The sequence below is a fragment of the Rhincodon typus genome, chromosome 9 (genome assembly GCF_021869965.1).
Source record: "Rhincodon typus isolate 14 chromosome 9, sRhiTyp1.1, whole genome shotgun sequence".
Lineage (NCBI taxonomy): Eukaryota > Metazoa > Chordata > Chondrichthyes > Orectolobiformes > Rhincodontidae > Rhincodon > Rhincodon typus.
The window spans coordinates 27316647-27342137 of NC_063340.1; the positions used below are offsets into that span (position 1 = coordinate 27316647).

The window sequence follows — 25491 nt, forward strand, 5'->3', positions numbered from 1 at the left end:
AGAAAATTTTTAACTTGTACTTATTTCTTGAACATGGAAATAATATAAGTAATGAAACTTGATCAGTTTTCTTAAAAGTACTGAATCTGAATTAGCATCTATGATATGAACTTACATGTGATGATTAATCTTTCCTGAGCATTATTATGTCTTTACTGACTCCATGTACACATCTATAACTCTGAGCTCAAAATAACAAATTATCTGCTGGAAGCTTAAGAAAAGTACCTATCTCTGTTTCCCTTTTGATATTCATACTGTGTCAAAGGCAGTCATGTACAAATATTCATGATTAAATATAACTGCCTGTCATCTGTAGCATTAAGGAATAGAAAATGTGTGGAATCCTATCCTATGATGTGATAGCAAAGTCAGTTTGACTAGCTTGTTTTTCTGTTTTAGATTTATCTGTTTTTGACACTAGGATTGACTATGAGATTTTAATCCTTTTGAGAGAAATCTTCATAACTGACTAATTTCAGGAGGCCTGTGTGTTCGTCTAAGTTCCATGTCATAGAGTAATACAGCACAGAAACAGACCCTTCAGCCCAACATGTCCATGTTGACCAGGTTTCCTAACTGAACTAATCCCATTTGCCAGCAGTCGGCTATTCATCTTATCTCCACCTCTCTTTAAACGTCACTCCTCAGCCTCTTTCGTTCCAGGGGAAAATGTCCCAGACTATCCAGTCTCTCCTTGTAACTCAAACCCTCCAGTCTCACTAACATCCTTGTAAATCTTGTTTGTACCTTGTCCAATTTAAGAACATCTTTCCTATAGCAGAACAACCAGAATTGCACGCAGTACTCCAAATGTGGCCTTACCACTGTCTTGTACAGCCGTAACGTGATGCCCCAACTCCTATACTTGACTGATGAAGGGCAAGCCTGCCAAATGCCTTCTTCACCACCCTGAATTTTCAACATCCTGATCTGTCTGAGGCAAGGAAAGAATAATGTTGTATTCCTTAATCTTCTATATGTTAGCTGGGAGCAGTATGGAACAGTGAATGCTTCAATATTATAATGCTGATTTTTCTTACCTGACTAATTGTTAAGGGTCACTGGTCCTGAAATATTAACTCTGTTTTTTCTCCACAGACGCTGCGTTACCTGCTGAGTTTTTCCAGCAATTTCTGTTTTTGTATTTCCAGCACCCATATTTCTTCCAGTTTTTTTCATTGGTATTTGGGCTCTGTTTGGGAGCAGAGTCTCAGCTGTATCCATAGTGTGTATCTTTATGCAACAAGTGTTTAGCAGTAGTGTGACAATGACATACTGTGACACATTCCTGATCCCTACATTTGTTTCACAAAAGAAGATTTATTTGACTTTTAGAATTAAGAATAAAGTTGTTGTAACTAAGCAAATTCAGTGAAAGTCAAAAATGGATAAATGATTATTCTTCACATTTAATTGGTCGTGTTATGGAATTATTAGTTTAGTGTTTCAAATGTATCAATGTAATGCCATTAATTTGATGAATGATGAGAAGAACTAGGTTTTCTGTACGTACCATGTGTTCAGCTCCAGCCTAAATGAGAAAGAACATCTCACTGCATTGCTGGCTGAAAATTGCAGCTGATAGTGGAATGTTTAATTGACATAAGGTAGCAGAGTTTAAGCTCCAGTTGCAAATGGCCCTTGTGCCAACAATATGTTCAGTAGCATAAACCAGATCTCAAGGCACGTTTGTATTTATTGACATGTTCCTTTTCAAATTTAACTTGGGACTTGCAAAATATTACATAATGTATTTATGGCATAAACCATAAAAAACTTCTTCAACTATTTGACTATTATCTTTTTCAGGAGCTGACTGTGCTTTTTGCCCAGACTTTACAACTCGAGGTTCTCTGGAATCTAGGAATGAATCCACTCATCTGGAGGATTCTGGTTGTGATACATCTAATGGACAAGAGTCAGATACCCAGGATCTACTAGCTAATCATAGTCTGGGATACCTCGATTCTTATTCGCTAACTAGTGAAAAATCTAAGGCATTAGTCAGTTCCACATTGTTGCCTCCTGAATCTAATACTACCAGGAGAGACAAATTAGATGAAAAGGAGGAAGTGCTCAGACTGCACACTCGGTTTTTACAGAGTTTAATAAGAATTAGAAAAATTGCAATGATCAGAACTCAGTTAACAGAAACATCGATTCTAGACAGTGACCATTCAGTAGTGACAGATTCAGTCTCACATCTTGCTCAGAGTTTGTTGGCTTTCTGTGTGGAACCTAGATCTCTTCTCCCAGATTCTTTACTGATGGAAACAACATGGACTCTTGTCCACTTAGTGCACGATGGAAAGTTGCCAAAGCGAATCCTTGTACAATGCACTAAGATAGTGGAGGAACTTGTGAAGGAGTTGGTGAAAGTCATTTTGGATAACACAAAAGTAAATAGGGTAAGTACATTTTGTGTAACTTGTTACTCTTATATCTACGTTTATTCAACAAAAAACTGCAGCTTAACTATTGTATATGAATTTTCTCATGAGCAGCCTAAATCCAGAGACATTAATTTCACTACAGAGAAATTTTGCGTACCTTTTAAGTGGTGCTATTTTTGAGATGAATTCATGACACATCAAATATGAAAATTAAAACAGTAAGACCTGTAGGTATCAAACACTGGCACTGTTACTGCACAGTTCTTCTGTCTGCTGTTATACGGGATTGATGATCCATTTACTTAAATAGTGTTATTGTTTCCATTAAAATAGCAGACACAGATTTCAGATGAATGTATTTTATGACTTAAACTATTTTCATATGGCTGGTTTAAGACCTTGCTGTCCACTAAAATACAAACGTGCTTGAGATCTGGTTTATGCTACTGCACACATTGTTGGCACAAGGGCCATTTGCACTGAAAATGCCATCCTTACCTGGTCTGGCCTACACGTGACTCCGGACCAACAGCAATGTGGCTGACTCTGAACTGCCTTCTGGGTAATTAGGGATGGGCAATAAGTGCTGCCTAGCCAGCGATGCCCCTCATCCCATGAATGAATGAAAATAAACTAAAAGCAAACCAGTATCTCTGCTCATTCATTTGCGAGTGGCAAGAGCAATAATTATGCTGAGCATACAGATATGTCTGCAGTAGAGTTTGATCTAGACATTCTTTTGTAAAAACTACATACATGAAATTAAGTTAAAAATGCAATTGAGAGACCTTTTCCACTGAGGAAATGAACTCAGCAACTGGTCACATTCTCTCTCTGAAGGGATTGAGTTGCAATGAAGGCTATGCTTTCTTTACTAAAACATTGACAAGAGATGACAATTAATGCTCATCTGTACCAAGGTTACATGAACTGCTTGAGAATTTCATGATAAAGTAAAATAAAAATAAAATTCCATTTGTATTGCCATAGGTTGAGAAATAATTGCAGGAATGAAGGCCCAGTGTAAATACTTAAAAATGAAGTCATGATCACAGATGGGTATCCAAGGAAACAAATATGGCTACTAGTTCATTTAATATTATTGTTTATTTTTGGTACAGCAGCTTAAGAATTGGGCAAATCTAGATGATTGTGTTGCATTTATAACACTTTACCATCTCGCTTTTACTAATTCTGGGGGTAATTTTGAATATAGGCACATAAAATTTATACAATAACTATGCATACATAGATAAAAGCTTCATGCTCACCATAACATTCACCTTCATCATGATGGATGTTAGGACTCAAGCATGCATTCAATAATACTTGTCATTTCTTGCATTCTTCACATGTTTGCTTCAACTTAGGAAAAAATGACCAAGGTCAGTGCAGCAGTTCTGTGAACACTGCTGCCAGAAGAAATAAGTGCAGATGAAGGGGCGGTATGGTGGCACAGTGGATAGCTTTGCTGTCTTATACTGCCAGGGCCTCAGGTTTGACTCCAGCCTTAGGTCAGTGACTGTTTGTAGTTTACGCATTCTCTCCGTCTCTGCATGACTTTCTGCTGGGTGCTCCAGTTTCCTCTCTCAGCCCAAATAATGTGCAGGTTAGACTGGCCGTGCTAAATTACTCCTAGTGTCCACTGATGTGCAGGCTAGGTAGATTAGCTATGGTAAATGTAGGGTTATGGGCATGGGGATGGCGGGGTGGTGATGGAGGTTGTGATTGGGTATGAGTCTGGGTGGCATGCTCCTTGAAAGGTTGATGCAAACTCAGTGAACCAAATGGCTCCTACTTGCACTGTAAGAATTCTATGATTCTTATTCTATGAAGACAGCACAGGGAACAGCATCTCCGGGCCAAACACAGTCAGTAGCCACTACTGGCTGCTGTACAGCATCCAGTGAGAGAAGAAGCAGGACCGAGGTGACAGAGAGCTCTGCCATAAAACTGTTCTACAGACTTTGATGTAGATCTTTGCAGATAACAGAGGCCCATAGAAGAAAAGACATGGGATGTCCCAAGACATTGTGTTACAGATATGTTACCTGTTGTATGAGGAGCTGCACTCATAAGGACTCTGTGACAAACCCTGCAGGTAGATCTGATAGTTATAGCTGTCCTGAATTTTTTTCCGAGTACTTATTTCAGGGACCTACTGGGATCTTTAGCATTTTCTTGGCCTCCATCCATAAGTGTGCTCGGGATTGACTGGACCAATGCCGGGCCAACAGGATTCTCGTTCATCACTGGCTTCCAGCAGTTGCAGGGTACAACCTGCAGAGTTTTGAATGCATCCTATCACCAACTCATAAACAGAAAAGGATTCCACACCCTTAATGTCTGACTCATTTGTGACCAGAAGAGCCAAATTTTGCACACTAACACTTGATATCCAGGGAGTAAAGGTACTGGCGAACTCTCAGATGCCAGCCTCTTTGCAACGTCCTCAATAAAAACAGATGTTTGGTGGGCAAGAAAGGTTCCATTCAAACCTGGTGATTGGCACCTCTAAGAAATCCTCAGATTGCTGCAGAATAAAATTACAATGCTGGCTATGCTTCCACAAAGTTGTTGTGGAACATAGGCCACAAGAAGGTGACATACAGAATCCTGGACTGGGCAGATGATGCCATGCATTACAATTCTGTGGCCATTACAATGGCCGTTACCTAAAACGACCAAACAGCTTGATGAGCACCTCACCCGCACCTGGCCTCTGCCAGTCTTTGCCCTCTCTGCTTAGTTATGGGTAGTCTGTCCTACAGTGACATAACAGGAAAGATTGTGTGTAATGAAAATGGGTGCAGCAGTAGTTTGAGTGCTTGATGAAGCATCTCCAGTGAGTAGGAAGTGCAGAAGGTGAAGTTAGTAGTTTGAGCATCAGGTGGGTGTGATTCTTTAAGTGCATATCATTTTGTGGATGTAGTTTGAGGCTTTGTGAAATGTGTGTTCAGTGGCAAAGTTAGTATGAGTGATAGCTCTGAAAGTGTGAGGTATTTAGAGCAAATGGTGTCCTTTACATTTGTGGAATGCAGGAAATTATTCAGCACTGTCTGTCACCTCCTTTGTGGAGTTCAACTGTGATGACCTGTGGCCCCACCTGTGGCCATTTATTCAGCCTGGAGAGGATGTCCCTTCTTCCTTTGGACCCATTTAGAATATGCAGGGCAGGTTTTATGAAGGAGGGAGTCAACAAAAGGTTTTTTTTGTTGGCATCTGTAGTATTGTACAAATGATCACCATTGGCTGAGGGACAGTTTGTGATTGCAGAATCTGAGGTGCTGTCCAGCTATATTTTAAGTTGGACACTAGAGCCTTTTGGTTGTGGATACAGCAAAAAGAAACAATACAACTGTTAAATTTCAGTATGTTTGGTAGAATCAAAGATGCTGGAAATCTGAAACAAAAGCTGAAATTGCTGCAGAAACCCAGCAGGTCTGGTAGCATCTGTGGAGAGAAAGCAGAGTTAGTGTTTCAAGTCCAGTGACCGACCTTCAGAGCTGTTCTGAGGTATAGAGGTATTTATGTGTTCAGTTGTACCTGTCACAAAAAGATAGCATGTAGGTACAGTATGTAATCCAGATGGTTAATGAGATGCTGTCCTTTCTTATGAGAGGAATTGAACATAAAATGAAGGATATTATGCCTCAGTTATAAAGAGCATTGGTGAGACCATATCTCAAATATTGTATGCAGTTTTCGTATCAGTATTTAAGGAAGGATTGAAATGCATTGGAGGTGTCAAGAGGAGCTTCACTAAATTAATACCTCGAAAGGGCATGTTGTCTCATGAGGATAAGTTAGACAGCCTGGCATTGATTCAACTGGAGTTTAGAAGAATGAAAGGTGACTTGATTAAAGTGCATAAGATCCTGAATGATCTTGACAAGGTGGAAGTGGAAAGTATGTTTCCTCTTGTGTGTCAGTTCAGAACTAGGAGACACCATTTTAAATTAATGATTGCCCTTTTAGGATGGAAGAAATTTTTTTTCTGATGATGAGAGTCTTTAAGGTCAACAGCGCATTGTGTCTGTGCCGGCCAAAAAAAAAGAACCTAACTGTTCTAATCCCATTTTTCAACACTTGGCATCACAAGTACACATCTAGATATTTGGTAAATGTTATGGGGGTTTCTGCATGTAGTGCCATTACAGATAGTGAGTTCCAGATTCCCACAACACTCTGGATGAAAACATTTTTCCTCAAATTTCCTCAAACCTCCTACCCTTACCTTCAATGTGTGCCTCCTGGCCATTGATTCCTCCCCCAAGGGGAAATGTTCCTTCCTGACGACCCTATCAGTGCCCTTCATAAATTTATACATTTTAATCATGTCGCCTTCAGTCTCCTCTGCTCCAAAGAAAACAGCTGTGCTGTGACTTTGGATTTCTCTGCTTGAGAAGGTAGTGGAGGAAGGGTCATTGAATATCTTTAAGACAGAGATGGATAGCTTCTTATTCAGTGGTGTGAGATCGCGTTCAAAGAACCAGACGACCAGGATCAGTGAGTGGTGAAAATAGCCTCTTTATTTAACATTCACAGCAGCACGATGTAAAGTGAAATAGAATCCCAAAATCATAGCTCAAGCAGCCGTTTTTATACAGAATTCAAGCATACATTAACATTCTAACACTTGAGTGTTAAGCAGTAGATATTGTTCAAAAACCGTTTTGCAAGAAATCAGAGATGGTTTAAACATGTGCTAAATGTTAATGGTTATTTTAATGAGATTAGAGTGTCTGTCTGGTTTGCCTTTGCATAATTCAAAAGGTGTTAGTCTTGTTATTTTCAAGGTTAGAATTTTAAAGTTAGAAAAAGGCATCTCATGTTTCTTAAATAAAAGTCTGAGTTCCCAACAGTTTTGATGGTCTGTGGTTTTTATTTACTATCATTTGTTTAGTAAGTTTCATGGTTGCGTTCATCTGTGGGTTCTATTTACTATCATTCATTTATTCAATCGGTTTTGTGGTCACACCTGGTTATAGTAGTGCTGTCAGTTTTATTCATTCATTCATTCATTCAAGGTTGCGCGGGTCTGGACATCGCGCTGTTAGTTTGTTAGTAGGTTAAAGGTTGCTTACATACACTGCATAGCTTTTGTTAGTTTTATTAGTGTGGTAAAGTTTTATATACATGTTGAATAAAAACTTGGGACAAATACCTGATTACATAATATACAGGAAAAGTCTGCAGGGAAGTTACATTTTACTTTCAAGAGGGCTAATCCAATTATTACCTTTGACTGATACTTGGAGCTACTCTAGCTGGAAGGAGAAGATTAAAGGGCTTGGTAATAGCACCTATTCACAGTTGGATTTAATATCAAACAGTATTTTTGGTGTGGGGTGCAAAAAGATTTCATCTTGTAGTGTCTGTGCAGTTTTATTAACCATCGCATCTGACTGCACCTTTGAATGGAATGTCGGTCTTGTTAAATGGGGTTGTTTACATAGCGTGTTATGGATGGCTGCACTTTCAAGTGGGGTGTAACCGCAAATTGAAGTGGTTGTAACCTGATACGGTAGCGAGCCCCTGAATTAGTTTGAATGGGGGGTGGCTGGTACACGGAAATCTGCAGTTAGTATTATAACCAGGAATTAATGGGTTAATGGATTAATAGTTATGATTTATGGAGTTATATTAAAAGTTGTTAATAGACATGAATTCTGATATATTAGCGGGAGAAATCGAGGGTTATTGGGGTAGATGGGAATGTGGAATTTGAAACACAACAGATCAGCCATGATCTTATTGAATGGCAGACCAGACGCATGAAGTGAAATGGTCTACTTACATAAAAGCTAAATATTGCTTAAACAAAGTAATGAGATCTTGCATCAAAAATTCAGAGAGCTAGGCAGTAGATTTAAAAGCAGGACTTCAGTGGTCATAATCCCTGGATTAAGCCCAGTGCCATGTGCTAGTGAGTACAGGGATAGGAAAATAGGACAGATGAACTGCCTAGATTGAGTTGGTGCAAGAGGGAGGCTTAGATTCCTGAATCACTGGGGCCATTTTTAGCAAAGCTATGTTGAATGTCAAGAGAGTAAGGGAAGGCTGGATGGTCTTTACTTTAATGCAAGAGTGTAATAGGTAAGACTGATGAGTTAAAGACATAGGTTGACACAAGGAAGTGTAATTTTGTTGCCATCACAGAACCATGGTTGAGGGAAGGGTACAGAGGTGAAACAGAGGAGGGTATAAGAAGAGTGGTGGAGTAGCACCATTGGAAAGGATTCTTGGAAAGGTCTTCAAACAAGGCTTTGTGGGTAGAATTTAGGAATGTTAAGGGGGGGGGGGGGGTGTCAGTCACATTACTGGGAGTGTATCATAGGCCTCCCAAAGAGTCAGCGGGAAATAGAGGAGTAAATATGTAAACAGTTCACTGAGATGTGTAAGAGTAATAATCTGGTAATTATACTAGGCGATTTCAATTTTCCCAATTTAAATTGGGATAGTGTTAAGGGTTTAGAGGTGGTGGATTTCTTGAAATGTCTCCAGGGGAGTATTTTGTATTATGGTGTGGATGGCACAAAGCTGGATCTGGTTCTGGGGACTGAAGCCAGACAACTGTTCAATGTGGTAGTGAGGGAACTTTTTGGCAATAGCGACGACAACACTACGGTTCAAAAATGTTCTGGATAAAGACAAAGGTAGCCTGCAAGAGTTGGCTTTGGACTGGGGGAAGGCAGATTTTATTAAAATAAAGTGCAGAGAAGCTGAATATAGATTTGTGAAGTGATTAGTTTGACTTCATTTGACTGTAGTTACGCAGAGATTGTGTATATATAATCCTCCCTTACTTGTATAAAAAAAAAGTTTTTCCTGGTTTCAAATGGCCTGACATGGGAGGTCACTTATGTTATGACCAGGACAGCCTCAGAACTTATACCATTTGATTACCGCCATCACTGAAGATGGGTGAAGATAATGCTTTTACCCCTGTTGGTTTATTTTTATGTAAACAATATGAGCAGCAATATTGTGGAGAAGGAATGATTCTGGAGATATGTAAAATCGTAGGTGAAACTCGAAGGCAGAAATCCTGCCACTGTTTGATCTGTTACCACTTTTGCTGCTGGGGAAATGTGGCAGGACATGAATCTCACAGGCAGGAAACTCCATCTCATCGGTGTTATTTTGAGAATAGCGCTGAATTTAAACAGACTCTATTTTGATTTTTCAAGGGCCTTAACCACCAGTGTGGAAGTCATGAATTTGTGCATCTGATGTAAAGGCTCCTCAAAGGCATACAAATTCAAAGAGACCCTTCAACCCACCATGCCTATGCTCACCAACAAACAGCAAACTACACTCATCCCAACCCACTTGATCCATAGCCCTGGTATTTTAAGTATTTATTCAGATGATTCTTAAATGTTGCAAGAATGCCTGCCTCCTCCACCGTCTCAGGCAGCTCATTCCATATATGTACCAGCCTCTGGTTGAATTTTTTTTCTCTCTGATCTCCTCTGAACAACTTGCGCTCACCTTAAACTTATGCCCTGTGGTCGTGCAGAAGAGATTCTCATGATCCACTCTGTTCATGCTTCACAATTTTGTATACCTCAATCAGATAGCCCTCAGCCTCCTCTACTCCAAGGAAAGTAAACTCACCCTATCCAGTATCTCTTCATAACTTGGACTTTTCATTCTAGGCAGCATCCTGGTGAATTTCCTCTGCACCCTCTTCAGTGCAATCACGTCATTCAATAGTGTAGTGATGTGAGCTGCAATGATATTCTATCTGTGGCCTAACCAATGTTCTAATTTTTGCAGCAAGATTTCCTTGTTCCTAAATCCTATGCCCAGGCTAATGAAGGCATGCATCCCGGAGGCTGCCTTCAACACCCTGTCTGTCTGCGCTGACTGATACCTTCAGTGATCTATGGACTTGTACACTAAGACCCCTTTGTTCCTCAGTACTCCCTAGGGACCTACCATTCATTACATCTTTCCCTAATTAGACCTCCCAAAATGCATCACCTCAGCGTTATCAGGATTAAATTCCATCTGCCATTGCGTTGCCCAATTTACCACCTGATCAATATCAGGCTGTAGCCTGAGACCATCCTCCTCACTATCAACACCCCCAATTGTGTCATCTGCAAACTTGCTAATTGAACCTTCTACGTTCACATCCAAGCCGTTAAAGTACATAACAAACAGCAAGGATCCCAGCACTGGTCTCTGTGGCACACTACTGGTTCGAGGCTTCCAATCACAAAAACAATCCTTCACCATCATCCTTTGCCTCCGATTTACAAGCCAATTTTGGATCCAGTTTACCAAGTTGCCTTGGATTCCATGGGCTTTTACCTTTTGGACCAGCCTTCCACATACGACCTTGTCAAAGGCCTTAGTGCAGTTTATGTAAACCACTTCAACAGCTCTACTTTCCTTTTCAAAAAAAAATCAATTTAATTTAGTCAGATAGGATCTCCCTGTAAGAGTCCGTGCTGCCTATCTTTGATTAATCATGTCCTTCAGAATTTTTTCCGATAATTTCACTACCACTGAGGTCAGAATAACTGTACGGTAATTACCTGGCCTATCCCTTCTTAAATAAAGGAATCATATTAGCTATCCTCCACTCACTTGGCACTTCGCCTTTGGCCAGCAAAGTATTAAAAATATTTGTCAAGACCCTAGCAATCTCTTCCCTTGCCTCCCCATAGTAGCTTGGGCTATGTCTCATTAAGCCCTGGGGATTTATGCACCTGTGTGCCCTCTAAAACATCTAATACCTTCTCTGTATTAATCTTAAGGTGTTCTGGAACTTCACCATCCCAACTGAAATCCTCAGCTACAATGTTTTTCTCCTTTGTGAATACAGATGAGAAGTATTCATTTTAAAACTTTACCCATGTCCACTGGCTCAAAGCTCAAGTTGCTCCTTTGGTCGAAAATGCTTACACTCTTTCTTGGTAATCCTCTTACTCTTAGTATACTTATAAAATGTCTTGAAATTTTTCTTGATCCCATCTGCCAAAGATACTTCATTCCCCTCTTGGGGTCCTCCTAATTTCTTTTATAAGCAACTTCCTCCACTCTATACTTTTGAAGGGCCTCACCTGTTTTTAATGTGCTGTATGTGACATATGCTTTCTTTTTCTTTGTAGAACTCTTAATATCCCTTGACATCCAGGGTTCCATGAACTTGCTGCGCTTGCCCTTCACTCTTAGAGGAATAGGTAGGCCCTCAATTCTCACTGTACTACTTTTAAAAGGCTTCCACTTTCCAACTGTAGACTTGCCTACAAGAAGCTGCTTGCAGTCAATGTTTGCCAGATCCTGTCTAATGATGTTGAAATTGGCCTCTCCTCACTTAATTTCTGCACTATCCTTATCCCTTTCCATAATGTCTTTGAAACTTAGAGTTATGGTCACTATCCCCAAAATGCTAGCCCACTGAAACTTCAACCACTTGACTGGCTTCATTCCCTAGGATTAAGCCTAGCTCTGCCCCATCAATTAGGATTATCTATGTAGTGGCACAAGAAGATCTACTGGATGCACTTTATAGATTCCACCCCATACAATCCTTTCACACTAAGGTGATCCCTGTTAATGGTAATGGTAGGAAAGTTGAATTCCCCTACAACCATAACCCTGTTTCTCTCACAGCTTTCTGTGATTTGTCTGCATATCTGCTCCTCTACTTCTCTCTGACTGTTGGAAGGCCTATAGTATAATCTGAGCAAGGTAATCACCCCATTTTTATTTCTAAATTCTATGCATGGCCTCATTTGAAAACCCTTCCAGGTCATCCTCGCTCATTACTGCAGTGATGATTTCCTTTATCAATAATGTAATGTCCATAGAGCGCAGTCCTGCATCAGGGACCTTCTTGGGATGAACCTTGACAAAAACTATTGCATTTCTCACCAGATTCACTGCATTCCAGAGGAGATGAGTGGCAGTTTCCTCACCTGCACAGCTGCTTTGAGGGCAATGTGCGATGACACACCGATACCGGGCATGCGTGAAGGATTTGACGGCAATGCTCTTCTCACCATCAGTCCAGTCACATCTTAATGCTTTTTGGAAAGTTCTGGTGATGACGCATTCTGCGAAATTACATTGACAGTCTGCTCAGAGAGCCACATAACAGGATTCACCCTCCTTGTCCTGCAGGGTCTCAAAGACACTGTGCTGACCACTTTCTTATGGGCTTGTGGTTAAAGATGTTTTTCTTCTCAAATTTTTCCACGAAGGACAGTGAAATAGAAGAGTCCAACTACTTGGAAGCTCTATGGAACTGAGGCCAGACACATTCTTTGCAACACCGGGGATAGATCAAATCTCAGTACATGGTGACACTTGGTGCTTGTGTACTGAGGGTCTACGTGCAGCTTGATACAGCCACAGCCAAAGGTAGCCATCAGGATGAGGGCAATATTGGGTACATTCTCCCCTGTCTACTTATCCAGAGCTTTGCACATGGAGACCTCATGGACATGGTCTATCTTTGACTTCCAGATGAAGTGGAAGATGGCTCAGGTGCATGTTCAGGGAATGGCCAGACCTGTGCCTTATGTAGTAGTACTGACAGTACCTTGCACCTGATGACTAGGTTTTTACCTGCAATGAATTGGGAGCGGTTCTCCATAGCCTATTTTCTGCCTCATCTTGGCGATGTTCTCCTCCCAAGTTTTTAAGCACAATCCAGCTCCTCTGAGCCATATTCTCACTACCTCAAATAATCTGCCCTGACAGTGAAGGGGTTAAAGGATTGGTTGGCCCATTTCCCAAAGAACATGTTTTTGTTCTTGCCTTGATTTGCCTTGGCTCCCAAGGCCAGTTCACACTGGTCGCATATGCTCATGAGTCTGTGCACTAACAGTGGATCTGAGCAGAAAACTAGTGATGCCACCCATGTACAGAGAGGGTATGACCAGCAGGGCTTCCACTGACTGGAACAGTCGCCCTTCTCAGGCTTGCATCCTTCCTGGTGGACATAGCAAAAGGTTCTATACAAAACACAAATAAGACAGCAGCGAGAGGACAGCCTTGCCTGACTCCAGATCCAATCAGGAAGCTTTCTGATTCCCACAGGTTGATTGAGATTGCACTAATATGTTGGTGTGGAGTAGTCCAGATTCAATTACAGATTTCCCTCCCCAACACCCATTTTGGAGACCACGTCCCACACACGTACGTGTGTGATATCCTGTCAAAGGCATTCTGGTCCAGTCTGATGAGGTAGGTATCCCACCCTCTGTCCTGCTGTAGGCAATCCTATCCCCAAGGGGTGTGAGGTTCTGAGAGATCTTCCTGGCTGCCACAGCACAGGTTTGGTCGGGGTGAATTACCAGTCCCAAAGCAGACCTGACCCTGTTGATGATGATGACTTTGGACAGGATTTTGTAATCTGCATTCAGCAGTGAGACTGGTCGATAATTTCTGATTTCCTTCTTCCCTTCCATTTGTAGATGAGGGTGATATGCCCATCCTCATGGATTCACACATTCTGCTGGCCAGAAGCATGCATTGTACCCCTCCATCGGGTCCTGGCCAATCAAGTCCTACAGCACTGATTACAACTCAGCTAGCAAGTCATTATTTCTGGGAGTTTTACTCTTCTGAAAGGAACCAAAGGCCTTGTTCAGCTCATCGAGAGATGATGGCTGGTCGAGACTCTTCCGCATCCTGTCCTAGAGGACAGGAACAACTGAGAGGCTATGTTCTTGGTGGGTTTAGGGTCAAACAGTCTGGCATAAATGGACTTGCTAATCCTCAGAATGAGGTGATGTTACCAAGCCATCATCTTCCTTCAGGCTGCTGATAACAGAGCTCTCCCTGTGCACGTTCTGGAAGAAGAAACGCGAGCACCTCCTGGACTGGAAGATTATTTTGGAGACTTCCAAGGCAATGAAGTGCACTGAACAGCTAGAGATCCTCCTTGACATCGACTCCATTGTCTGCAGTAGGAGCAGGTTCTGCATTCTTTTTTGGTGTTTTGACAATTCTACCTATGTCTCCCACCTTTGGAATGCCCTTGAGGTTCCCCACCAGTTTGGTGGAAACTTATAGAGCTTTCAGTGTTCCAACCTTTGTAATCTCTTTTGAGTTCCTACGTATTTTCTGGAGTCAAAGGTTTCATGTTCAGCTTCCACATTCCCTTGCCAGCTACCTGATTTTACAGCGGGAGGTAGTTGGCCAGAAGGAGGCAGTGGTCAGAGATGAACACTGGCTTGACATCAGTGGATCTGACTGATGCGCTCGGACCCATCTAACTGCGATAACTGTATTGATGCCATGCTATGCCTGAAGGGCTATTGAAGACGTCATGCAACCTGGCACCTTTAACCATTTCCATCAGGAATCTGGACATGGTGTCCAGTTTGCTGTCAGCCCCTCTGGATTGTCCAGCTGCATTGATGATGCAGTTGAAGTCAACAGCCAGAATGACCAATGCTAAAGGATGGTGAACCTCTTGCTTTTTACCACTGGGGTGTACATATTTATTAGCCATAGAGAACTTTTCTGTACGTGACATCTGCTTTGTGGATGTGTGAACCCTCCATCTCCTTAGTTTCAGAGATGGTGACATTGCCTCCTCACAACAGAATACCTAGGCTGGAGGAATGGCAATCGTGACCCCCCAATCAAATCAATGGCCCATGGGCCCATAAGCTGAACCATTTTCTGTAACTGAGGTGTGGTATCCTGCACTCCTGCAGAAACAGGAGATCTGCTTTGACATTGGCTATGTATCTCCAAATCACATAGTGGTTTTTATGCTACACACATTTATGTCGGCAATTTTCAAACCCAGCTTAAGATTTTTCAAACGCCATACCATCCAAGAAAGGTTAAATATGGTGCTGTTGTTGGGTGAGCTCCTGTGTCTATACCTATATCTATAACCCTGTTTCTTCTCTCACCTTTCTCCGATTTTGCCTACAGGGAGGCCTGTAGTATAATCCCAGCAAAGTAGTCACCCCTTTTTTTATTTGTAAACTGTCCTCACATGGCCTCATTTAAGACCCTTCTAGGATGTGAATAGATTCTAGTTATGGTTTCCTTGATCAATAATGCAATGCCCCACCTATCTTACTTCACCCCTGTATCATACGTGAAACTTCCAAACCCTGGAATGTTGAGCAGCCAGTCCTGTCCTTCCTTCAACCATGTCTCAGTGATTGCAAGAATATCATATTCCCATGTGCTGATCGATGCTCTAAGTTTATCTGTCTTACCAGTCAAGCTCCTTGCATTAAAATAGATACAATTTAGCTTTTTAGATTTCCCATGTGCCTTATCCTGCCATTCGAAACAAAGAAAAGGTGGCAATTGTCAGAGTTGAAAAAACACATTTTCCACATTGCCAATGTGCAATATTGGCCAGCTATGTCCTGTCAAAAGATGGATCAAACCATCCTACCTAGTTACTGCCCATCAATCTATTCTCAGTTATCAGAAAAGTGATGTAAGTCATTTTTGTTGCACTTACTCAACAGTAACCTTCCCACTGATGATCTTTGGGTTCTCCCAGGCCAATTCAGCTCCTACACCATTGGTCCACCGTGGACATTGTTAATCAAGGATGGCAGTGATGCCACTGTTACAGATGATCATTTTGGAAGAGATGAGGATGTAAAATCGTTTGGTGGAGGTGAAGAATCAAATTAGGGATGGTCCACATGTTCCCTAACAGTGAATACAATACAGGATGGAGTACACAGCAAGAAGTATTGGGTACTTTTGATAAAGTGATGACAACACTCATGGGTAGTTTTAATCTACCTGTAAACTGGAAAGATCCGATTAACAGTGGTTGTTTATGAGTAGTACATAGAATGCTTTTGAGAAAGTTCCTCAAAAGCATGGATTGGAAGCAATAGAGAGCAGGCTATATGAGACTTGGTGTTGTGTAACATGGTAGGATTAATTTTTGACCTCTGAGTAAAGGGATGTCTTAAAGTAGCAGTGATGACAATATGACTGAATTTTGCTTTCACTTTGAAAGGGTAAAGAGTGGGTACAGAATTAGTATGTTAAACTCAAATAAAGGCGACCTTGTGGACATAAAAGCTGAGCTAGCTTAGGTGCACTAGGATATGAGACTAGGGGATAGGTCAATAGAGAAGCAGTGGCAGACATTTAAGGGGATGTTTGAGAACACCTGAAAGAAGCATATTGCTATTAAAAAGGAAAATTCTAAACAGGGGTGGTGCAACCAGCATTTCCTCTAAGCTGCTTCAAGTGTCTGCACGTGTTGAAGGGTGTGCTAACACCATTCCCAGAATTGATTTCCAGTTTCAAAAGTTGCAACCATGTATGGACCTCGTAGGAAATGTTTCTCTCCTGTCAGGTTTTAGTTCAGAGGAAACAAGTCGCTGCAGCAGTTTTGTTTTAGTTTCTGAAGTTTTCTAAGCCAGGAGAGTTTGAGATAGAAATCTAGAATTGGAAAAGTGTAAGCCATCAGACTCAGATAGGAATCACAAAATTGTCTCAACAGTTCCAGAAAGAGCAGCACGGTGGCTCAGTGAATAGCACTGTGTGCCTCACAGTGTCAGGGACGCGGGTTTGATTCCGCCCTTGAGCTACAATCTCTGTGGGGTCTGCATATTCTCCCCATGAATGTATGTTTTTCCTCCAGGTGCTCTGGTTTCCTCCCACAGTCCAAAGTTGCACAGATTGGATGGATTGGCTTTGCTAAATTGCCCATAGTGTCCAGGGAGGTACTGGCTAGGTGGATTAGCCATGGGAACTGCAGGGTTATGGGGGTGTGGGTCTGGGTGGGGTGCTGTATGGAGGGTCAGTGCAGACTTGATGGGCCGAATGGCCAGCTTCCACACTGTAGGGATTCTATGATTCTATGAAAGAAAAAACTGAAAGGAGTGATTTAAATTGAGGCAGTTGACTAATTTCTCTGGATTGAGCCAATGTAGCAGGTAGTGTTGAAAAACAAATTGAGATTTTGTTGAAATGTTTGGGCTACGATCTATCTAACTGTAGTATAGTTTGTTTTTCTTTTGTGGAATGAAGTTATATTAGGCTGTAAAATAACCTCTGCTTCATTTGAATGTATTTCAGTGACTTGCTACCACATGAATGAAAACAAACAAAAATATTAAACATTCAATCTATCAAGCCAGGTTCCATTCAGATCTGACTTATCCAGTTCTACCTTCAGCTGGGATCTTAAAACTGGAAAAACATTAAGCACAATGAGTGCTGGCATTCTAGAAAGTAAGAATGGAGAATCAGTGGTAGATAATAAGGAAATGGCAGATGAAGTGAATAAATATTTCATTTCTCTCTTCTCCATAGAGGATACAAAAACAATCTTCAGCAATTGCTTTAAGTCAGAAGATAAAGGAAGAGAGGAACTTGTTGAACTTACACTCATCAGTGAGCCAACTGATTGAACTGTGGGCTGACAAGTCCCTGAGTCCTGATAGACTTCAGTCTAGAGGCTTAAAAGATGTGGCTAGTAAAGTCATACAAATGTCACTGATATTTTTCAAAATATGCTAGATTCAGGAAAGGTTCTAACAGACTTGAAAGTAAATTTATAAGAATGTTTTGAAGATAACATAACAAAAATGCACCTGAATGTATATAGGTTGAGTGAATGGGCAAAAAAATGGCAGATGGAATATAATATGGCAAAATATGAAGTTGTTCAATTTTGTGGAAATAGTATAAAGTTGGAATATTACTTAAATGGACAATAAATGTAGGGTTCCAAGACACAGAGAGATTTTGTTCTACTGTATGAGTTATGATTTATAACAGGAGGAATTGAAATGAAGGTAAGGATTTAGTGCTACAGTTATATAGCATGTTGGTGAGACCACATCACAAATACTATGCTGTTTGGACTCTTTACCTAAGGAAAGATTTTAATGCATTGGAGATGGTTCAGAGGAAGTATACTCTATTGATAACTGGGATGAGTGGTTTGTCTTATCAGTAAAAGAAGGACAGACTGGATTTGATTCCACTGGAAAGTTTCCAGCTCCTCTGATGCTGCCTGGCCTGCTGTGCTCCTCCAGCTCCACACTGTGTTATCTCTGACTCCAGCATCGGCAGTTCTTACTATCTCTGAGTGAGTTATTATTCTTACAGATGATTGTGCAGCTTTAGAACTCTCTACCTTCAGGAGGTAGGGGTCATTGAATATTTTTAAGGTGCAAATAGACAAATACTTGTTAGGTAAGGACATCAAAGGTTATTAGGGTAGTCGGAAATGTGAAATTCAAATAAGCAAATAAGACATGATTGTACAAAAGAGCAGACCATGGTTGAGGGGCTGCATGGCATATTCTGCTTCTGTTCATATGTTCAAAAATAGACTGAACTCAGGGAGAAATGAGGAATACTGACGTTGACATCAAGGTAGCATTTTACTGTGTGACATCAAGAAACACTAGACAAACAAGTCATTGGAAATCAGGGAGAAAACTGCCTGCTGGTTGAAGTAATCACTAGCACTAAAGAAGATGTTTGCGGTTGTTGGAGGTTAATCATCTCAGTCTGTGGATATCACTGTAGGATTTTTTTAGGGTAAACATTTTCCAATCGGTCTGTTCAGAGTTGTTATTACACACCTCTGCAGCAAGGTGGACTTGAATCTAGGTCTCCTGGCTCAGATGGGCACAACCAATGTACCACCAGAGCCCTATATTCTCAGGATATTTATTTTTGTAAATGTGCTGAATATTTGCTTTCTAGATCTGTGCAATAATATATTTTGTTTTTTTAATCAAACTGTTCATAGATGTTATGACACATCACAATGGGGGAAACATATTAGTTTTTGTTTTCACTTCTAATTCTTATGGCAGGTGAGGCAGTGAGTATTTAATTTTTTTATCCAGTGATCACCACAAGTCAGTTTGTTGAACTGTTGTTTTTCTTACACACTAAGAAGTTGATATAAGTGGTATAAATAAATGGACTGAGATGGCGGAATTGATTGCATGATTAGTCTGGAGCATGCAGGAGTTTGTGAACAGTGAATCCTTTGAGTGAATGATTATCTCTGCAGCAGGTGTCTTTGTCTTGAATCTCTCCAACTTGGAGCCATTGAGCTGGACTGAGAGTCCATAAAAGAAGGGGAGCAGTTGCTGGACCATTTGGAACAAAGTTTGGTAACACAGCTTAGAGACGTGGTAAGAATAACCTAGGTAAAATAGAGAATAAGGAACCATTGAAACTGATCCCCAATAATTACTGTTTATCTCTTACCTGTGAGGATAGTGACAGTAAGGGTGCAGACCAAGGTACATTGCAGCAGGGGGCTATCCAGTGTGTGGTAGGAGCTGCTGGCAAGAGAAAGTAAGGTGGGGAGCTTAATGTGACCATTGGAGGGGATTCGGTAATTAGCATACTTTTTAAGCAGACTTGGAAGTCCCAGATGGTTTGTTGCTGCTGGTGTTCAGGTGAAAGTTATTGTTAAACTGGTTTGAAATAATATTGTAGAGGCTTATAGGGGATCCAGTTGTGGTTCAGTGTATTACTAGTGTTAAACTTACATAGAAGTAGTATTCAGTTAAATTTTCAGATCCAATTTCATTTTTCTTTGTGGGCAAAGTCTAATGCAAGATATGCAATTGACATATATTTTAATAACATTCATTTGAGTTTTGAGCTAGTGGCATGTGGGTTTTTATCTGTGTGTAAAAAGGGCTTAATGCTTGTCAGGCTTTCTGCAGCCATGGTGTTTTGAACAAAAAAACCATAGTATGAGGTAAATAGTCCCTGGAGTGTTCATGACAATTTGTATTGGGAGAGTTACTTTTATTTGAACAAAGTAAGCATTGGTGAGTATTAGCCTTTTAGTCAGAAAGATTTTTTTTTTTTTTTTTACTTAGGGACAACATTCCTAGCTTGGAAAGCCTTTTGGTTTCAGCTTGCAAAAATCCTTCTGAAGATTAGATGTTTAACCAGTTTTTTTCCTGATGAGTTGGAATAGTTTAACACTAGAACGTAGAATAATATATCATATTACAGGTCTTTTGGCCTGCCATGTCTTTGGCAACCATGATGTCTTTTTAAATTAATTCCATCTGTCTGCATGTGTGCTATATCCCCAATTCCTTGCCTGTTCATGTATCTCTATAAATGTCTCTTGTTTGTTGCTATCGTATCTGCTTTTACCACCTCCCTGGCAGCTGTTCCAGGTACCTACCACCCTCTGGGTAAGTAAAACTTTTCCTCACACACCACCTTTAAACTTTCCCCTCTCACCTTAGACCCATTCCCCTCATATTTGATATTTGTAACCTGGAACAAAAGACTCTGACTGTCCATCCCATCCACATCTCTCGTAATTTTATATACTTCTATCAGGCCCTCAGCCTCCAATGCTCTAGCAAAAACGATCCAAATTTATCCAACCGCTCCTTGCAGGTAATACACTGCAGTCCAGGCCACATCCTGGTAAACCACTTTTGCACCCTACCTAAAGCCTCCACAGCCTTCAATAGTGTGGCGACCAGAACTGCACACAATGCTCCAAATGCTCCACAGGCCTCACTAAAGTTTTCTACAGCTGCAACATGACTTGTCAACTTTTGTACTCAATGTCCTGACTAATGAAGGCAAGCATTCCTTCTTTACCACCTTATTCACTTGTGTTGCCACTTTCAGGGAGCTATAAACTTACACCTCAAAATTCCTTTGTGTAACAATGGTCCTCAGGGTCTGGCTGTTCACTGGATATTTTTCTCTTGCATTTGACCTCCCAAAATGCGTCACTTCTGCCATTTTTCTGCCCAACTTTTCAACTGATCTATGGCCTTTTGTATCCTTTGACAACCTTCCTCTCTTTCCCCAACTCCACCAATTGTGTCATCCTCAAACTTACTAATGAGACCACATTCATTTTCATCCACACCATTTATACAGATTGCAAGCAACAGAGGACTCAGCACTGATCATTGCAGAACATCACTGGTCACGCACCTCGAGTTAGAAAAACGCCCCTACACAACTACCCTCAGTTTTCTGTGGCCAAGCCAATTTTGTATCCAACTCCCTGTGGATCCCATGTGACTTAATCTTCTGGACTAGCCTCTCATGAAAGACCTTTAATAAAGTCCATGTAGACTGCAATCACTTCCCTACCTTCATCAATCATCTTTGTCACTTCTTCAAAGAACTCAATTACATTGTGAGATATGATCTCCCCTCATAAAGATATGCTGACTATCCCCAATAAGTCCATTCTTTTCCAAAGCGAGTAAATGTGTCCCTTAGAATCTTCTCCAGTAATTTCCCTATCACTGATGTAAGGCTGACTGACCTGTAATTTCCTGGATTATCCCTATTACCCTTCTTAAAAAAAGGAATAAAATTGGCTATTCGCCAGTATTCTGGGACCTCGTCTGTGGCTAAAGAAATAACAAAGATATCTGGCAAGGCTCCAGCAATCTCCCCCTCTGCCACCTTCAGGTCCCATCATTCCCTAGGGACTTTATCTACCTTACGTTTTTCAGGATTGGGATTTTCCTTAATCTTACTTGCCAAGAATATTTCATGGACCCTTTTAGGCTTCCTAACTCCTTGTGTAAGTTCTTTTCTGCTCCCCTTATATTCCTGAAGGACCTTGTGTGATTTCAGTTTCCTAAACTGTATATATGCTTTTTCATTTTGACTAAACTTTTAGTAGCTCTTGTCATCTAGAGTTCCTAAATGTTGCCATCCCTGTCTTTCATCCTCACAGGAACATGCTGGACCTGAACTTTGATCAGCTGGCCTCTAAGATTCTCACATTGTCAGATTAACTATCTTTAAACTTACAGAAATATGAACACTGTTTCCAAAATTCCGCCCTACTGAATCTTCAATAACCTGGCCAGGCTCATTCTCTAAGGCTTCTTCCCTAGCTGGACTATCTACATATTATTTCAAGAAACCCATAATAAATTCTGCTCCATCCAAGCCCCTGGCATGAAGAGAGCCCCAGTCAATCTTGGGGAAGTTAAAATCACCCACTACAACAATCCTGTTCTTTTTAAATCTTTCTATGATTTGCTTACATCGTCTGTTCTCCTACTTCCTGCTGGCCATTGGGAGGCCTATAGTATAACCCCATCACCTTGCACCTTTCTTATTCCTGCGTTCTATCCAAATGGCCTCGCTGGATGGGTCTTCCAAGATACTCTCTCGCAGTGCAGTTATGACATTCTCCTTAATCAGTGATGCAACTCCTCCAGCCCTTTCACATGCCTCTGTATCACCCCTGGAACCTTGAGCACCAGGTCAAGAGGAGAACTGGGAATGTGATTTCATAGTCTTCTGCAAATTTCTTGAAACATTCATTCATGAATTGTCTATTGAACAAATATGATCTGGAAGAAATTGGCTGAAAAGATATTCTTTAATGCTTTTGTCTGTTTCAACTGTTAGTGTATAGTCCGGTAATTTTTAATCACCTTGAATAATAATCCATAGTAACCAAGCACATTTTGCCTCCAAACTCAAGCCTTTGCAAGGGGTAAATGAAATGGTAATCAAATTTCTGTTGGATATTTACTGCACAAGTATATTAAAAGAGTGTGATGTCTTCAATTAATTTGCAATTCCGGACCACAAACAGTGTTGTATATGAGCTCTCCATTTCAGTATTCTCGAGTGACCACAATGAATTCTATGATGAATTTCCTCCATCATAATCTTTGATATTACCATTCTGTAGCTAGAAGATGTTTCCACTGAGGTTGTAGACTTGCTCACTGAGCCGGTGTGTTTGATTTCAGACGTTTTGTCACCCTGCTCGGTAACATCGTCAGTGCGCCTCTGGTGAGGCGTTGGTGTTCTGTCCCGCTTGTTATTTATATACCTCGGTTTGTTGGGGTGGTTGGCATCACTTCCGGTTCTGTTTTTCAGTGGTTTGTATATTGGGTCCAGTTCAATATGTTTGTTGTTGGAGTTCTGGTTGGAATGCCAGACCTCCAGGAATCCCCTGGCATGTCTGTGTTTGGCTTGTGCTATTATGGATGTGTTGTTCCAGTTGAATTTGTGTCCTTCTTTGTCCGTGTGTTTTGAGACCTGTGAGAATTGGTCATGCCTCTTGGTGGCTAGTTGGTATTCGTGTATCCTTATTGTCAGTTTTCTTCCAGTTTGGCCTATGTAATGTTTTTCATAGTCTTTGCATGGTATTTTGTATATAACGTTAGTTTTATTGGTTGTGGGTGTGGGATCCTCTACATTCATCAGTAACTGTCGTAGGGTGGTTGTTGGTTTGTGGGCTACCCTGATACCTAAGGGTCTGAGTAATCTTGTGGTCATCTCTGATATGCCTCTGATGTACGTTAGGGTAACTAGTGTGTCTGGCCGTGTTGTGTCGTCTTGTTGTGGTCTGTCGTGGAGGTAACAGCGGATTGTACTTTTTGGGTATCCCAATTTTGTGCTGTCTATTTGGTCGTCCTAGTGTATCTGACCATTTGTTTGAGTATTAGGTCTTTGTTTGATCGTGTACTTCAGCTGCGATTTGATCATTAATAAATTAGTCTATCAATACTCCATATTCTCAAAAGTTGCTAATCCAGGTAGATTGATAAAGAACAATTCAGTAGACTCCCCTGGCCTTTGAAATCTCCAATTGCTCATGTAAAAAGTTCCACTTTCATCTAAGGCATGCATCAAATGCATTTAGGAAGGCTTTAAAGAGGTCTCTTTTGCCCTTGTCTCATGAAGGCGACATCTGCAGCATATTGCACGACATACAGGAATGTACTTAACTGGTACTTCTGCCTTTTGACATCACTTCCGATTTTCAGTGTACTTGTTGTCTAATTCTTCCTTTTGTAGAAGTCATTCGATTTCCACCTTGTGGATTCTGTTGATGCCACTAAATTATTGTTAAATTGGTGTCACCAATACTAGTACTTGTACTTTTGGCTAAGTCCCACTTTTGGATCTTATGTGAATGTCTCTCGGGTAACTTGTGGCATGATATATATTTGGAAAGTTTCCTTTTCCTAAGAGTGACAATAGTCTGACTTTGGTAGGTTTCTGCCCAACTCCTTTTATTTATTCCTTACATTTTCATTATAATACACTCTAAGTTGTGAGGCAGTACAATTTTCTCTGCAAAGGATTATCTTTTCCTTGTTTGCAGAAACAAGCACATGATGTCACAGTTGCATTATCATGTAAACCACTATCTCGTAACCCTACAGCGTCCAGCTAGGCAAGTGACAGTACTCCATCAGACTTCTGACTGGCGGCTTACAGGTGGAAAGGAATTAAAGAGACGGGAAGTGAGTTACTTGCTGTGGAATTTCTAGCCTTTGTCCTGCTCTTGTTGCCACTTTATTTATGTAGCTGATCCAGTTCAATTTCTGGTCACTGGTCAGTGGTCATACCCAGTATGATGATCGTGGAAATTCAGCAGTAATAATGCCATTCAGTGTCAAGGGGTGATGTTTTGATTCTCTTTTGTTGGCAGTGGTCATTGCTTCGTTCTAGTTGTGTATGTTTTATCATTTATCAGTCCATGTCTAAATATTGTTCAGAGTAAGAAATTGGAAAGACATTAAAATGATCCACGCCATGACAGGAGCTGAAGACTGCTGGGTGGACCTGATCTAAGCCAGGAGCAATCACAAACATAGCCCCGCCGCTGTGGAGATAACAGAAGCAGTGCCGCAAAATGTTCAACATTGAGGCACTCGAATACTGGGGAAAAAAAGTAGCCTTATAGGACCAGCTCCTCTCCACAAACCTAGCGACCCTCGGCTACACGGAGTCATATGATCCCAACAGCTTCTGGTCCGCCCTTAAGATTGCCATCATCAATTTCTGCAATAACTCGGTCAGCCACTGAACCAGGAAACACCAAGACTGGTTTGATGAGAATGATCAGGAGATCTGGTTGGCATTTCTGAGCATAAAACAACAACCACCCTTGGAAGAGAAAAGACGGCCCTGTAGGTGACTGAAGACTGATGTCCAACAGCAAACCCGCGATATAAAGAACATGTAGTGGGTAGAGAAAGCACTGGAACCAATGAATGGCCAACAACCATGATATGCATGGTTTCTTCTGTGCTGTCAAGACTGCATAATGGACCAAATGGTGAAAGTCCCATGCCACTGCTGACCCAGGACAGAGTGACTCTTA

The 25491-nt window shown here is 41.0% G+C and overlaps 1 protein-coding gene across 2 annotated transcripts in view; it reads left to right on the plus strand.

Moving 5' to 3' along the window:
• Nucleotides 1-25491, plus strand: part of mei4 (meiosis-specific, MEI4 homolog (S. cerevisiae)) — an 84844-nt gene that overhangs the window by 10722 nt on the left and 48631 nt on the right. For both annotated transcript variants that reach the window (XM_048601233.1, XM_048601234.1), the window contains exon 3: nucleotides 1813-2411. In XM_048601233.1, coding sequence (XP_048457190.1) covers nucleotides 1813-2411 — 599 coding nt within the window. The remainder of the gene's footprint in view (nucleotides 1-1812; nucleotides 2412-25491) is intronic.